The sequence below is a fragment of the Gopherus flavomarginatus genome, chromosome 12, assembly GCF_025201925.1.
Source record: "Gopherus flavomarginatus isolate rGopFla2 chromosome 12, rGopFla2.mat.asm, whole genome shotgun sequence".
NCBI lineage: Eukaryota > Metazoa > Chordata > Testudines > Testudinidae > Gopherus > Gopherus flavomarginatus.
In genome coordinates, this window is record NC_066628.1 from 6,876,558 (window position 1) to 6,892,537 (window position 15,980).

General features: G+C 46.1%; 2 protein-coding genes and 2 long non-coding RNA genes across 5 annotated transcripts in view; 2 read left to right on the forward strand and 2 right to left on the reverse strand.

The window, feature by feature from the left end:
• LOC127033350 (zinc finger protein 251-like) overlaps positions 1–15,980 on the forward strand; it is a 62,730-nt gene that overhangs the window by 37,796 nt on the left and 8,954 nt on the right. The window lies entirely within an intron of this gene.
• On the reverse strand, positions 338–1,882 carry LOC127033385 (uncharacterized). 2 transcript variants are annotated; one of them, XR_007769073.1, is made up of 5 exons: positions 1,837–1,882; positions 1,558–1,674; positions 1,417–1,464; positions 890–958; positions 338–667 (listed from the first exon to the last, which is right to left on the reverse strand). It is a non-coding gene; the product is annotated as an uncharacterized LOC127033385 (long non-coding RNA). The 2 variants fall into 2 exon arrangements; XR_007769072.1 differs by lacking the exons at positions 338–667; positions 890–958 and having other exon boundaries at positions 968–1,464.
• LOC127033397 (uncharacterized) lies at positions 2,904–3,690 on the reverse strand. The gene is made up of 3 exons (XR_007769087.1): positions 3,627–3,690; positions 3,207–3,313; positions 2,904–2,989 (listed from the first exon to the last, which is right to left on the reverse strand). It is a non-coding gene; the product is annotated as an uncharacterized LOC127033397 (long non-coding RNA).
• LOC127033368 (zinc finger protein 707-like) overlaps positions 13,626–15,980 on the forward strand; it is a 28,196-nt gene continuing 25,841 nt past the window's right edge. Inside the window, exons 1-2 of the mRNA XM_050921407.1 lie at positions 13,626–13,808; positions 15,487–15,574. Of these exons, the coding sequence (XP_050777364.1) occupies positions 15,518–15,574 (57 nt within the window). The 5' untranslated portion in view covers positions 13,626–13,808; positions 15,487–15,517. The remainder of the gene's footprint in view (positions 13,809–15,486; positions 15,575–15,980) is intronic.

Here is a 15,980-nt window from a genome sequence, read left to right on the forward strand (position 1 = left end):
TCAGTACAAGTACATGCTGTTTCAATGTTCATTTGTAGCTAATAGAAAGACATTATTCCCATTATTGTAATATTCCCTTTAAAAAAATTTCAGTGGAACAGTTAGTGTCCACTGTGAAAGTAAGTATCTAATAAATCACCTCCAATTCCTCAGGCATGTTCTTTCATATCTGATCTCATCACACAAGGGGTCAATTATTAACAATTCCTTTTTTTTCATCAAGGCTATCTGTAAGTTTAAATATATTCATAAAATGTATTAGTAATGTGATTATTTCCAAAAATTTTTAGTAATTCATCAACAATCAGTATGAAATTAACATATTGTTTGTAATGTAACAGTAACACACAACATATAAGCATATTGTGAAATCAATCAACTCTTTGCAGAATGTATTCTTCCATGTTACATGAACAATGTAAATTGACAGTATCAATGTATTTTTAACAATCACATTCCACTTTCCTTTGCATGCACTGAACTCCCAGAAAACCCGCAGCACGGGAAATTATATCACCACTACCATAGTTGTGTTACAAATCTCTTATTTATTGCCACATTTATTGCCCATAATCCAGAAGCACAATACAAAACATCTTACCGCAAGAACCCAATGACCTGGTGTGTGGTAAGGAAGCAATAATATATCATTTTGAAGTAATTCACTCTGTTTTTATTTAAAAGAAATTAGAAATGTAATTATAGTTTCCAGTGAGGCAAACCATGAGATATACATTATATTGTATTTCCCAAATTCATTACATGTATTACTATTAGACTACTCCCCCACATCAAACATATCATTGTATTTGCTGTCACACTGTGTTTAACTCAGTGACTGAAATTGTTCTTTTTTCATTTTATGTAGGAAAGTGTGTTTAACATTTACCTTCACTTTCATTTGTGTAGCTCTGCCTGAGAGAATGGCAGCGGAAACTACTGATGAGATGGCTTGTACCTATTGACAGTCAACAAAGCTATTAATGCATTAATAATTGTGGCACGTCAAGAACATAATGAATTTAATATAGACAGACATGAAACGGATCCTTAGTGTTACAAATCAGACACATATATGTAAGAGATTCCTATAAAAACAAAATGATTTGTAATCAATGTGCTCTGTCTTACTTCCTTTAAAAAGTGACTAAGCTGTTCGCATACTTGTGTTCAATTAATGGACCCACTGAACTGTACAGCAGAACTAACGTGGCCCTCTATTGTATGTCCGATATGCACCTCCAAATACATTTTAGTAAATGTTTGGCAGCAGTATATACACAGAAATGTTGAAATTTCAGGTGTCTGTTGATATTTCAAGGGCATTTGGACTTAAATATGTTGTGCCACATATTCCCGTGATTGTTTACTTAGTGCATCAGTGTATTGTGTCATGTATCACAGTAACTAGCCTACCTTTCCATCTGCTTTCTCAACTACACAGCTCAAAAATGCATCAATAACCTACAACACACGATGGAAGAAAAGCACAATTACGATGGTATTTGAGTAGTCAATCACATCAACAAATACATGTTTACTGGTACTTAAATGTACCTCATCACTTATCCAGCTTCTTGGTTTCAGGCAATGAAATGAAGAGCCATACAATTTTATGTTTCTCACTTTTGGCCTCCAGTCTCTCTGTGTGTTTGCTGGTCATTACCAATTTTACTAGGAAAAAAATATTAGCACGTATTACATGCATGGTAATACAGTTTCCTTTTTCTCTGCTTTAATACTGTCAATGCCGCCACTTTGTACATGAAAACCTTTAATATAGTTCAAGTTATAAAGTATGTGAATGTGTTTAAGAAAGGTGCGGTATCCAATTACCTTTCAGAAGCCATTGCTTGTCTTCCACTTCCTCTGTAAGCATGTCTCTCATAGACTTATAGACTCATAGGTCAGAAGGGACCAATCTGATCATCTAGTCTGACCTCCTGCACAAGGCAGGCCACAGAACCCCACCCATCCAATTTTGTACAACCCCTATCCCAGGACCGAGTTATTGAAATCCTCAAAAATGGTTTGAAGACCTCAAGCTGCAGAGACACCACCAGCAAGCGACCCGTGCCCCACGCTGCAGGGGAAGGCAAAAAACCTCCAGGGCACCTGCCAATCCGCCCGTCATCAAAACTGTCATCAGCATCACTTGTATCATTGTTTGACACATCTTGCCCTATATATTCCTCTTTTTCTATTGCTGTGACCTCTATGTTTTCCACCTTGCTGTCAAGAGATACAGTGCCATCCACTTCTCTAATCTCTTCCGTGGGTGTTTCTGGTTCAGTGTCACCAACTCCAATTTCAGTTCCAGTTTTTCCCTCTGATGTGCTTTCAGCAGCTAATGTCGTTGGCTCTTTTACTGGTTTTAAGTGTGCAATACTGTACATGGTTCCTAACTGTTTCCCTGAGATGTTTTGTAATTTCACCCTCTTACCTTCAACACTCATAATTTTGTATGGTACCCGATATTTAGATTCCAATACTCCTCCTTTTCTTGTTCTTTGTCTAGCATTCAGTAACAGAACAGAGTCCCCAACTTCAAATCTTATTTCCCCATATTTAGAAGTCTTTCTTTTAGCATAATGTCTTTGTTGTTTTTCTTGTGCTTTAGCAATGTTACTTAGGGCCAGCGCAATGTCAGCGTCATGTCTCGATTTCATATTCATGCTGTACTCTTTGCAGAAATCTTCCCCAAATATATTCAGATCTGAGATCTTTGTAAACAAATGGAGAAGTGGTTCTATTTGTAAAATGAAGGCACACAGAATGCCATATGTACATGAAAGGTGCTGGGAATAACATACACTTACCGTGTACTTATCTAAGACATCTTCTGGAAACACTGCGTCATCACAAAACATTAGTCGGAAAGGTGAATTTTTTTGTTGTTGCATGTATTTTAGTTTGCAAAGAAAACAAAATGGGTTCAAGTAATTTATCCCAATTACTCCCATTGTTATCAACCATCTTCCGCAGTGCTCTGTAACAAAGGCACATTGATTTGATTGTTTAAGAAAAGAAAGTCACATGTACGGTCTTGTTTGAAACAGATCAGACACAATCAAAAAGGTGTAATACGTAGTGAAAAAGATTTCCATGTAACACATTGCTTTTGAAGAATTTTTTGGGAGTTGCATCTTCTAGTATAGCACATTCTACTTGCCATTATTACTGTACGATTCCCACCATTCACTTACCTTTTTATGGATTTATTAGCGTTTTCAGCCAAGCCATTGGTTTGTGGGTGGTACGGACTGGTGAAGCTACGTTCTATTCCCAATTTATTACAAACATACAAGTTAAGCTGAAAGAAAAAAAATTACACCATAAACGTACATATAGACTTGTGTAGAGGAATGTTCCTTTGGGTATGGGCCACTACTTTTATGTGTAATTAGCAACAGGAAGAGCTGTCTTCTCATATTTGTTTTGGAAACAAGTAGTTGTTCGTTTCTTTGTTAGATATGAAGAAAAATAATTTTATAGCAACACTGATGGTGACCAACAGAAGTTTATATATATAAAAAGAAAAGATGGTGGTTATTTGAGATCTATGGGTGACCTGACAGTGAGTTTGACTACATAGTACAAATAACCAGAAAAAAAGAAATCATTACCTTATTATTGAATTCTGCACCACGATCTGTCAGTATCCGCTGTGGGCATCCACGTCGAAGAATTATGCTGAACATGATCCGTACCACCTCAAATGACTACGTATTTCTAAGTGGAAAGGCTTCCACCCATCTTGAAAGATAATCTATGGCTGTAAGTATATACTGGTATCCATCCTTTGTTACTGGTAACGGTCCTATTAAATCCATTCCCACCAATTCCCAGATCTGAGTGACCTACATACAAGGGTACCAGTTACAGTCATACTTCACATGTTTATTACTAAATGTTCTCAATGAACCCATATGTCAGAAGCAGAGCATACAATGTAATATGGTTACAACAGCCATAGAATCCAAATGAAAGCCCACTTTTAAATGCAGAAGAGAAAGAAAGAAAGAAAGAATAAACAAACAAAAAGAAGTACAGGAATGAGTTTTTGAAAACAATACCAGAGTAAAGCAGAAGAAATATCCCCAGCCAGTGGGAAGGCGTATTAGAGGTAATTGCTGCACTATGCTGTGCCACTTATATGCATTGGACTTGTTTCAAAATCAAACCCTCATTGTATTGCAGAAATAACCATGGATAACGATAAACAATAACGTATCTGATTCAAAAATTCACCTTTATGCTTTTCAAGGTGGTATCCAGATTTGATTGCTTTCCCTCTTTCTGGCAAGTCAGACACTGTGCAACCTGTTTTTGATGGAACAATATGATGACATGAACATTTCATTATGGAAATAGTATCACAAGGGAACAGAGTTCACATTTGCACACCAAATATACTTTTATATTTCTTTCATTCATTTTGAATTTCTATTTCAATTGTAAATACCATTCATCAGCATTTTGTTTCATTACTTTACATACCCAATTGGCAATGTCTTTTGTCATCCCTGGCCAATAGTATTTTGATGTCAGCGCATTCCTGGTTTTGAATATTCCTAGATGTCCACCCTCTGGACTGTCATGATACCTTTTAAAGAGTTGCAGGGCTTCTTTCATGGTATGCACAATGACAACCTTTCTTCCTTTTGCTGAATGGAACAATCTCCCCTCTATTGATCATAGAAGATGGAGCATAGAGGATGATTAAAGTTTATCTGGGCCCTGGGACAGAGCAATTGTTGGGCCGCTACCCAACACTGGTTACACCACCTATGGCCTTATCCCTTTCGTCCTCTTCCCCAGGATCACAACCATGTTCCACCTGGGCTCCCCACCATTTTGCCGGGCCCACAACTCCTTGGCTCATTTCCCACCCACCCTGCTGTCCCACACAGCACCAGGACTGGAGAAGCTCTGTCCCTGTGTCACGACCATACCAAGGAGTGAGAGCTCCTCCAGTCCCAGGGCCATGGTGGAGTTTTGGATCCTGCAGTTCTTTAGGGGACTAAAAGCAGGGTGCTCTGGAGTTTCCTGCCCCACCAGGCACGTCTCCTGGAGATGGGGTCAGGCATAGGGGCTTCCCCTGCTTCCTTGTGGCTTCTGCCAGGGCTGGGGTGTGGGAAAAGTGTTTAACTTAAGCTATAAGTGGTTATTGGCAAAACCATTAATTAATTAAAAGGCATATGGCTATCAAAGACATCTATATACAGTCTGGTTCATAATGCCTTGAGTACAAGGGGGAAATTTCAGTGTACAGCAGGGCTGCCCGGGGGGGGCAAGTGGGGCAATTTGCCCTGGGCCCCACACGGGCCCCCATGAGAGTTTTTCAGGGCCCCTGAAGCGGGGTCCTTCACTTGCTCCTTGTGCCCTGGAAAACTCTCAAGGGGCCCGGGCCCCCAGAGCTTCTTCCACTCTTGGTCTTCGCCAATGGGGGGGTCCTTCCTCCAGGGCAGAGGGACACCCCACGGCTGAATTACTGCTGAAGCAGGGCCCCCCTGCCACCAGAGACCACAGGCCCCAGAATCCTCTGGGAGGCCCTGGTGTATAGTTAGAAGTTTTTCCTCATTGAACATATAGTGATTGTTGGTGGTGCTTGCAGCAGACCGGATTACATAATTACGAAAGGAAACAAAGTCATCAGTTTTTTTTATAATAAAATTTAGACTCATTTCTCACACAACTGCACAGCACACTCCTTTTGTTGCACCACTGGCATAGACAGATTTTCTGGAAAATTTTAATGAAAATAGAGATCCAAATTCCAGTCCCATTGAAGGTAAGGTTAACACTCCAAATAATCCCAGTGTTGGGACATCATGACCATCATTTACAGGCTGAAGTTTCCTGTGTTATGTGTCAGTACTATCTTAAAACAAATATTCCTTACCTTCCAATGAAAAGTTGACAGCATATCGACGCAGGTTCAGTCTGCCTGCTTTATTCATTCCTTCAGGATATGTGCTACTCCTTATGTATGCCAAAACATTTGCAATTTTTTCTTCAAAAGATTTCCCTGAGAATTGTTTACAAGAGAAAACAGTTACTTAAGTGCAAACATGGCATATCAATGCATATAAGACTCAAGGTTGAGTTAGAAGGTAAGCAATGTACATTGCAAACCCATAAGCAGGGTAAATCTAAATCAACAATACATCATTCACAGGCCAGTGACATGACAGACATAAATAAATTGCAGGCATGTGCATAATTCTGAAATATCTGTGGCTTGCAAATTTTGGCTGTATTCGCTCAATGAAGAGTGAATGTTATCAGAGATAAGGACTCACTACAAGATTGTAACAATGTATAGACATAGTGAGTCAGGACAGTAAATGTAGCAGCAAAAAAATGTCAATAAAAAACAGGCAGAGTTGCTTGAAGATAATGGGTTTTTAAAAAATATGTAATATTTAATAATATATGGGGATATACTTATGTCACAGAACTAGGTCATTGAGTCCAGTCCCCTGCCTTCACTATCAGGACCAGCTACTGTCCCTGACAGTTTTTTTTGGCCTTGATTTTTTTTTTTTGCCATAATCCATAAATGGTCCCCTTAAGGATTAGGCTCACAACCCTGGCTTTAGCAGGCCAATGCTCAAAACACTGAGCTAGCCCTCCCCGCCATGGGAACACATGGAAAAATTCTACTTACTTGCCATTATGTGTATTGAGGTAATTTTTTGCTTGGTGCAACTTTTTGGGAGAAAATAGTTGTCTGGATATCTGAAGAATCTGAAATAGAGAAACCCCTATAACATACACATATCAGTATCACCTCATTCTCAGTAATGTCTTTAATCAATCATTTTAATGTAATTAAACTAATCAATCCTAACATAATGTTACTTGATTATCTAAGAAATGAGATCCCATCATCTAAATTGTTTTACACACAGCAAAATTACTTATATATCAGCCTAAGAAAATAAAAAAAAAACAGACACCACACAGATAAACAATATAGAAATTAGGAGCAATAAAGAAATCACCATGATTACAGGCATGCAAACCATTTAAGAAATGATTATACAGTTATTGTAAAGATTCTTTATTATTCAGGCAGTTAGCCAGGAATACCTTTAGTATTTCTGTACTTTTACCAGATTTGCCCCTTACTTGGGGTATGCTCATTTACTGGGGTTACTTGTCTGGGTTTTCCCCCTGACAATTCTACTGTTCTGGAGAGGGGTGGTTGTGTAACTCGATCAATGTACTCATTGTGTGCCCAATGGAATGAGTCAAACAGCACTTTCAAGCTGACACCTTTATTTGTCCCAGATATAGCATGTCCCTATCCCCATCTTTACATCACAAGGAGAGTCTAAACAAAGTGAGTTACATTTTTACAGTTTAATACCTGAGTTTGAAAAGGAAACAGAGAGAGAAAATGAGGAAACTCACCCACTCCAGGAAGCTTGAACTCCTGAGTCTTCACTGATGATCTTAGCTCAGAGTCCTGAATCTGTCAGGAGTAGATGTGGTTACCTAAGGAAGTGGTGGAATCTCCATCCTTAGAGGTTTTTAAGATCAGGCTTGACAAAGCCCTGGCTGGGATGATTTAGTTGGGGATTGGTCCTGCTGTGAGCATGGGGTTGGACTAGATACCTCCTGAGGTCCCTTCCAACCCTGATATTGTCTGATTCTATTCTCTGATTCTAACTCAGGCAGAATTTGGGTCTATGCATGCATAAGAATTCTTACTTAAGAGTGAGCAAACGGTTTTGTAGAGAAAATATGCAATAGGTTGAATTGGTTGAATGGAGAACAGAAGATTTATTTATGGGTAAACCGATGACTGCAGGAATTTCTTTAGGCTAGATAATAGGAGCTGATCACTTCTTACTATGGGTGATGTTCCTTCAGGGGGCTGACAGTGAAATGTGTCTGCTTCAGTATTTTGGATATCAATCAGATATCAATCAGAGTTTCACCACTAGAATTTGTCTAACTGCTAAAGTGGGTGTGAATGAGGGTAGAGGAGTTGCCTCAAGCTTGTCGCCAGGGTTGTAGGTATGCAGGTATGTCTCAGACCTCCATTGACTGCTCCATGCAAGTTTTTTGTCTGATCACTTTTGGTTTGGGGGAACAGACAGGATACTGTACCTTAGTTACCAAAGAAGACAGGTATTATCTTTGACTGCTGAGTTCTTAACAGGATATTGATCATAAAATATTTAACCATATGTTGTGACTACTTACATTAAAGAAATCCATTCCATCTTAGTTTAGGAGAGAGAGCAGTGATTGACCAATAATAATCTGGTGTTGCAGATCCCCGTAGTACAATTATTATTTCTTCTCCACTGTCAGTGCAGCTTTTATTTTGGTGAGTTTTGCACAAAGATACAGAAATGTGGACCATCCAAAAGTTCTGCAACCACTGGTCATCAGCCCAAACCTTCATTGTTGCAGAAGATTTTTGCACTTGGGAAGGTTCTAAGATGACACCATATAATAAACTTACTGAATATTTGTGAATCAGTTTCTACACACAAGCAATGACGTGTGAAAATAGGACTGTAAGAGCTGAGTTCACAAGCAAGATAAGTGCAGCAAAAGGCAATTCTAAAATTTGTGAACTGTTGTGAGACTTCACATAGACAAATAGTTATGAGAGAGTCTTTTAAATACTGAAAATGTGGGATGCAGAGTTTGATGGAATGTAGGGAAATTATTTCACTGCATCATGTCTCCTGTAGAAAGAAAGTAGCACTGGGGCAGCAGATTTTAATATTTTTTGGTGGGATCCAGAAAAGGTCCAAGGGCGTTTTGCTATGGGAGGGGGCTTGAGGTCAGTACTGAGTTTACAATGGTGCCAATGGTGCCATGGCAAGAGGCCCATGCTGCATCACGTTGCAGACACAGTGCTCAGAATTAAGCGATGTTCTCAGGACTATTGTACTCTATACTAGTTTTCAATTGCCTGATAAATGTTTCAGCCATGCCACCTTTTCACTCAGCTATATCCTGATCAGTGGTGACTGGGAATGGGGGACACGGGCAGGGAGTGTAGTAGATGCCAATTTGAGGTGAATATTCTCTTGTTCAGACTATACTGGGTTTTTGGTGCTTTGTGCCGTGGACAGGAGCAAAGTGGCTGGTGAATAACCAAGAATCTGGTTAATAATTGTTCTCTAAATTCAGCTTTCTTCTTTCTCTCTCTGTGAATTATCACTAATTCAAAATAGTACTGTTCAAATTGACTGGATAATGGTAATAGCATAATCTCTTCTTATAACATTGTAAACCCTACTACCAAATTTTTATATTAAACACTTACTATACATAATAGAATCAATCCAACAGAAACAAAACATAAGAAAAGCTTTTTTCTGCAACTTCTTTAAACTTTACCAGTTATCTCTTGCTTCAGAATGCCTCATGCGTCGCCCATATTGTTTACAATAGGATTCAACAAGTGGCTTGGAAGCTGACTCTTTACTGATTCCTGAAGAGCTGGGAGCTCAATATTCATCCCAGATGGATACTATATGCAGAAGCACAACTCTGTATATATCAGGGGCAGGGGAATTATTTATCTTTGTGCACATGTAATGGTGTTTGGTGTTTGTAAGACAAGGTATAATAATGAACTGTGTAAAAGAGAGGTTGGGAGGCTCCAGGAAGGTGTGTAAAGTGCTGGGATGTCAGGATCCCGGAGGCGCTCTCACCCCCACACTAGGGCGGTGTTCAGGGCTGGCTTTAGGAAGTGCAGGGCCCAATTTGAACATTTTTGGTGGGGCTCCGGCAGGGATGACTAAAAAAAAAAAGTGTAAAAAAAACCCATTCATTTCTTAGCAACCGGTTCCCTATAACAAGTTCTGATTTAAGGGATGTGCCACAGTATGTATTTTTTGTACCAATAAGGTTACCATAAGTCCGTATTTTCCTGGATGGCGATTTAAGACCCAAAAGCCTGACATATCTGGGAAAATACAGATTTATGTTAACCCTACCTAAAGTTCTTTTTTAAACAGATGGGTCTGAACTAGAAATGAGCTCTGTTTCACATGTGTGCGTCCCCGCCACTCCCTGGGGATGTGCTGGGGTGACCAGATGTCCTGATTTTATAGGGACAGTCCCAATTTTCCGATCTTTTTCTTATATAGGATCCTATTACCCTCCACCCCATCCCAATTTCTCATACTTGCTATCTGGTTACCCTAGGGTGTACACAGGTGTGGGTCCCAGCTGCTCCCTGCCCCCCTCACTGAAGCAGGTGTGCAGGGTTACTAACCTGGGAACTGCAGGGCAGCAGTGGACATGGGGCTGGCTGGAGGCAGGGCAGGGTCTGACTGGAGGAAGGGTCTGGCTGCAGGCAGGGCAAGGGATGTGGGGATGGCTGGAGATAGGTATGTGTGGGGTGGGCTGGCTGGCTTCAGGCAGGGCCACAGGGGGCTGAGGCATGGGTTGGCACGGCTGGAGACAGAGGAGTGCGGGACTGGCTGGCTTCAGGCAAGGGTGTGTAGCAGGGGTTGGCTGGAGAGAGGGCAGTGGGTGGTTGGCTGGAAATAGGGCAGGGGATGCAGGGCTGGCTCCTGCCCCTGCTAGGAGCCCCAAGCTCTTTAAATTGCCCCCTGCGGAAGCCAGGCCACCCCAGTACAGCGCACTCGCTCTTGCCGGTACACCGAACCAGGGCAGGGCCTGATTCAGGGGAATTGGTTGAATTGGCCTAAAGCCAGCCATGCCAGTATATCCAGGACATTACTCGCACACTTTTCCCCCATTGATACCTAGTAGTTGCACTGTCATCTCCCATAGCTACTTATGTTGCAGCATTTTTGTTAAAACTAAATTGGGAAGAAAGATGACTGATTCAGAACCTGTTTAATGGTTACGTTATTGCTAAAGGGTGTGGTGAGGTGTAAACTTGGAGAGAGGAAGGTTTCTGTGATGTCGCAAATTGTACTACAGTCATACAGTATCTCAAATGCCAAGCTGCATTTCAGTGATCTGAGGTCTGAAGAACAGTGTGGAACTAGCTATTTTATGGGATGTCTACATTTCATCCTGTAGTAACATAACTGGTGATAGGAAAGCAGGGAGAGAGAAGTGTGTGTGTGTGTGTGCGTGCGTGCGCGTGCGCTTGGCAAGGCTGGTGGCCACTGGGCCAATGGGTGTGGGTGGGCTGGGTGGGATCTCGGGAGTCATGTCTCAGGGATCTGCCCTGCTCCCCAGCAATGCTCCAGCTCTGAGCTGTCTCCACTGCCTGGGACCTGTGGGGCCCCACCTGCCTCCCCGGGGGAAGAGCCACCTGGGACTGGTGCAGAGGCTGGGCCAGTCTCGGCCAGTCACAGGGGACAGTAGGGGGTGGGGAGAGGCTGAACTGGGTCCTGAGGGAGCTTGGCCTGGATAGGCTGTGCTCCAGCCCGGCTGGATTGCACCACTCCCAAGGGGCCGGAGTTTTCCTGCCCCAGGACCAGCTCTGGCTGCGCTGCCAGCTCAGCCTGGCAGACACAGTCACCTCCCATCAGGGCTGGCTATTGTGGCTGGGGGTTAGGGTGTGGCCAGTGATGAGCTGCCAAAATCTTAACAACCAGTTCACTATAAAAAGTTCTGATTTAAGGGTGGGGAGCTGGGGCTGGGGGAGACATACTGGTGGGGCTGGGGGCCCCTCCAGGGCCCTGGCCAGTTGCCCCACTTGCCCCCTCCCCTCTCCTCTGGCCAGCCCTGGAGCTTGCAGCAGGACACACACACCCCCGCCACCTTGCCAGGGCTCTCAAAAAGCGGCAGCAGGACGACACTCTTAAGCTGAGCTGAGCTGCCAAGCTGATGTCGGTGGCTGAACACGCTGCAGTGGGGGGAAATGGGGCCAGGGCCAGGGGAGCATCAGCCTTCCCAGCTGGGAACCCTGGGAGCAACAGGATGGTCCAGCCAGGGCCAGTGCTTCCATTTAAGTGGCCTAGGTAATCGTCTAGGGCGCCAGGATTATTGGGGGGTGGCATTTTGCCGGGGGTGGGGTGGCAGGCGGCTCCGGTGGACCTGCAGCAGACATTCCTGTGGACAGTCAGCTGCTCCTGAGGCTCCGGTGGACCCCCCGCAGGCACACCTGCGGCATCTCCAGTGGAGCCGCGGATCAGCGCGCGGGGCGGACAAATGGCCGTGCGCCTAGGGCGCTAAAAACACTAGCGCCGGTCCTGGGTCCAGCCTGTGGACTGGAGTTCTTTGCCCACCTCCTGGCCCTTTAACAACCGGTTCTCCACGGAGGTCTAATTTTAGCAACCGGTTCTTGGAGCTGTGGGAACCAGCTTCAGATCACCACTGGATGTGGGAGGGTAGGTCTCTAGTGGGTCTGGGGGGATGCTGGGCAGTAAGGGAGTGTGGAGATCTGTGTGTATTGGGGCACTGGGAAGTGTGGGGTGTCTGTGCGGGGCACTGTGCAGTTGTGGTGGTGGGGCAGTGAGGGGATCTGTGGGGGGGCTCAGTTGTGGAAGGGCTGTGGGGGGTCTTCAGCTAGGGGGTGACTGGGCAGTAAGAGGATCTGTTGGGGGGTTCTGAGTGGGTGCGGAAGTGGTCTGGGAGGGCAATGGGCACGGGGGTTTGTGGGGGTCTCTGGGTGGTGTGGTACTGGGCGTAGGGAGTCAGAGGGGTGCTGGGCAGGAGTGTGTGGAGGGGTCTCTGGGTGGTGTGGCACTGGGCGTAGGGAGCCAGAGGGGTGCTGGGCAGGGGGGTAGGATGGTGCAGCATGGGCCCACACCGAAGGGGAAGAAGCAGGATGGCAGCACAGGGCTGGGCTGGACAGTGCCCATCTGGCACCTCCCGGGTTGTAAACAGTGCCCTTGTACTGGGGTGGGTGTTTGAGTGAGGGGTGCACGCTCTGATCTGGGGAATAGCCGGGGGTGCAGACGTGGGCTCTGGGAGGGAGTTAGCAACTCAGCACGTTGTATAAGAGAAAGAAGCTGCAGTGATTTCATATAGACATAGAAACTGACAGAAGACACCTTTACAAAGTCAAAACGTGAGAGGCAGAGTTTGAGGGAGGGAGGGGGCGTCTGTACAATATTTCATGGCATTCAGCCTCCTGGCTGGAGCAATAACAGCCCTGCAACACTTGTGTGAGACAGAGAGGAGCTGCGGTGTCTGAGCTTTGACAATATAGGAATTGGGAGGTCTGTGCCTTTAAGACTCAGCCCCAGGAACCCGCCCCCTGCTCCGGGGCTGACATGCAGCGTCCTGGGAGCAGAACGAAAACAGCGTCTGCCGCCCCCACAACCCCCGACACCCCCAGATTTGCGAGCACAGCGGATGGCTCCCACCCCGCACCCCAGATTTTCCCCCTTCAGCCCCTCTCCCGCCGCTACCTACAGCAGTTTGATCCCCCCTGGCCAGTACATTTTTGCCCCCTGCTCAGACCCTGGCAGCCCCCCCGCTGCGATTTGCCCCCCTTGGTGCTTTTAAACCCCCCCAAAGAGGTGGCAGCAAATCGTAAGCAGAAGTGAGGGCAGAGACAGGGCAGCGGCGACAGTAAAGTTTACTGCGCGTGCTCAATTCATCCGCGCATGCTCAGTGCAGCCAAAGTGGGGAATCTGGAGACGTCACTGTTTCTGTCGTGACACCTGCCCGGCAGCAGGAAGTGACTCGCAGCCGCTGCGGTGACTCTGGCTCCCAGGCTCCCAGCGAGATCCCCGAGCCCCGGCGGCTGGTGCTGGGAGCCCGGAGCCCTGGCTGCAGCCGGGAGAGGGGAATCTCCAGCAGGGCCCTTCCCGCTGCTCCCCAGGAGCCTCTCCCAGGGCAGAGCCCCCAGCCCGGCCCGGCCCCTGCCCCGGGGGGCCCCGCTCGGAGGGAAGGTGAGAGAGACCCGCCCCCCCCCGGCACCCCCGGGCTGCAGGGGGCGGAGGCTAAAGAGGTGCAGGGGGTGAGGGCAGGCGGGGGGAGCGGGGTGGGGGCAGGAGGCGGGTGCTGGGGCTGCGGGGGGCAGGCTGGGATGGGGGCGGGGCGCACTGAAGGGAAGATCGGAGGATCGGGGGGATTATGGGGCTGAGGGGAGCGAGGCTGGAATGGGGGAAGATGTGAGTGGGGGGCACTGCGAGGGAAGGGGGGATGTGGGGAAACTGGTGGGGGAGAGAGGCAAAAACCCAGCCCCACACCCCAATCCCGCTCCCAGTGTGTGCTATTGTCAGACACGCCCGTGCTGGCGGGGTCTGTGTCTCGTGTTTGGGGTCTGCCCAGGGCCCTGGTCTGATTTCTGGGCAGGATTCACATCTCAGCCCCACCAGCATCGCTGCTGCTTTGGGCAGGCAGGGAGTGTGGATGGGCCAATGGGCTCAGCCTCTGCCTGCCTGTCCCTGGGGGCTGCTGCAGGAGTCCAGGGCAGCTCATTCTTCAGCTGATGCCACCATAGGGCTCTTGCTGTTCCTCAGGGAGAGGAGTTTACACTGCAAAGGGGGGAAATCCCCCAAAGTGGCCCCTTATAGTTCTGCTTTTTTTCTAGCATTTGGCTCAGAGAAGCTATCACTGGGAGGGTCTGAAGAGTCTGGGGAAAATCAGGGTGGGACATGGACTGAAGCCCCTTCTGTAACCTCCCTGTTAATGCCTGTGTTTGTGCTGCAGCTTTAAGCAGTTTTTTGCCCTGGCCTCCATGTTCAGGAAACGAGCACACAGTTTCAAGCGAAAAACATTTCCTGTAAGTTACCGTTGGTGCTAGGCAAATTTTGTGGTCAGCCATTTCCAGGAAACCCCCCCTCCCCCGAGGGTGGTAACGAGGCACCTGCAAGTCTCCTAATTAGGAGAAACCTGGCCAAAAAATTGAACACGTCAATACCTTTATAAATTGCCCAGTGTGTATAGAGTGGACAGGGAGAAAACGAAAAAAGCTGGACCTTGTAACCGAGCCTGATCAAGTCTAGGTCTCCCTCAGCCGCATGTTTTAAGGAGCCTACCCGATTACTGGTGATGATGAAACTTTAGTGGTTTGTGTGTGTGAGTATGCCTGGGTGCTGATTTTGCTACTTTTGTTAGCTAACTGAGTCTGTATCGTGTTGTAAGCCGGAGTCTCACGGCAAGCTTTAGTTGTCTTATTGCATTTTGCTTTTATTTAGACGAGTAATTGCATTTATGCTTAATAATAGCACCAGCAGTACCCTTATTAACCCTTGGAAGGACCTGAATAACTCCTGGGACCTAGAGAGGTACCAGGGTCAGCTTCTGTTTGTAATTGCAGAATTTTTATTATTTGTTCTGGTATTATATTGTAAGCCCAAGTTGTAACTAGTATTGAGTTGTTCCTTATCCTCACCTGTGACCCATTCAATAAACCCTCAATTTTTAACCCCACGACGGATTGTTTGCGTTATCCCCATTGCTACCTTCGAGGCACTTGTCACCCCTCCCAAGGGCATCCAGTGATCGAACCTCCGCCCTATCCCAACGCTCATTACCCGGTAGATAACGGGCACCTTGTGACCATATCGGTGGAGCGAGGGGCGAGAGTAATCAGTAATCAACACTCCCCTCACACTCCAACAGGCTGAGGAATTGCGTCCACCTTTCTCCCCAGATGGGCCCGTCTTCCAGGACGCAGGGAAGGGAAATGTCTGTGATGGAGCCAGCTTGGGTAGGGGATTTTCAGGGAGCTCCTGGAGGGAGGAAGTAGGGGAGGAGACAGGGTGTGATAAACCTGCTGATTTTCTGAGTGGGCTCAGTGGTAATGGAGGAGGGGAGACGGGACATTTCCTCATTTCTCAAACTGGATAGAACCCCCTTGGCAGGGCTGGGAACGTTTTCAAGGCTTCCAGTGCTGAAGTTAGACCACACTAGCCTGAGACTGCTTTGAAATACGCAGAGAAGCTGTTGGGATTCCTATCCCTGTCTCTGGCTCAGAGCTCTGCTTCCCGTATCAGCCTGGGTCTGGCAGGTGTGTGGGAAATGAGAAGACCCTGCCCTGCTCCATATGCTGGGGGAACAAGGAGCTCTCACCTTCTCCCACCCCCTGAAGTGTCCTGGCTGCTCTGAGCAGGGTG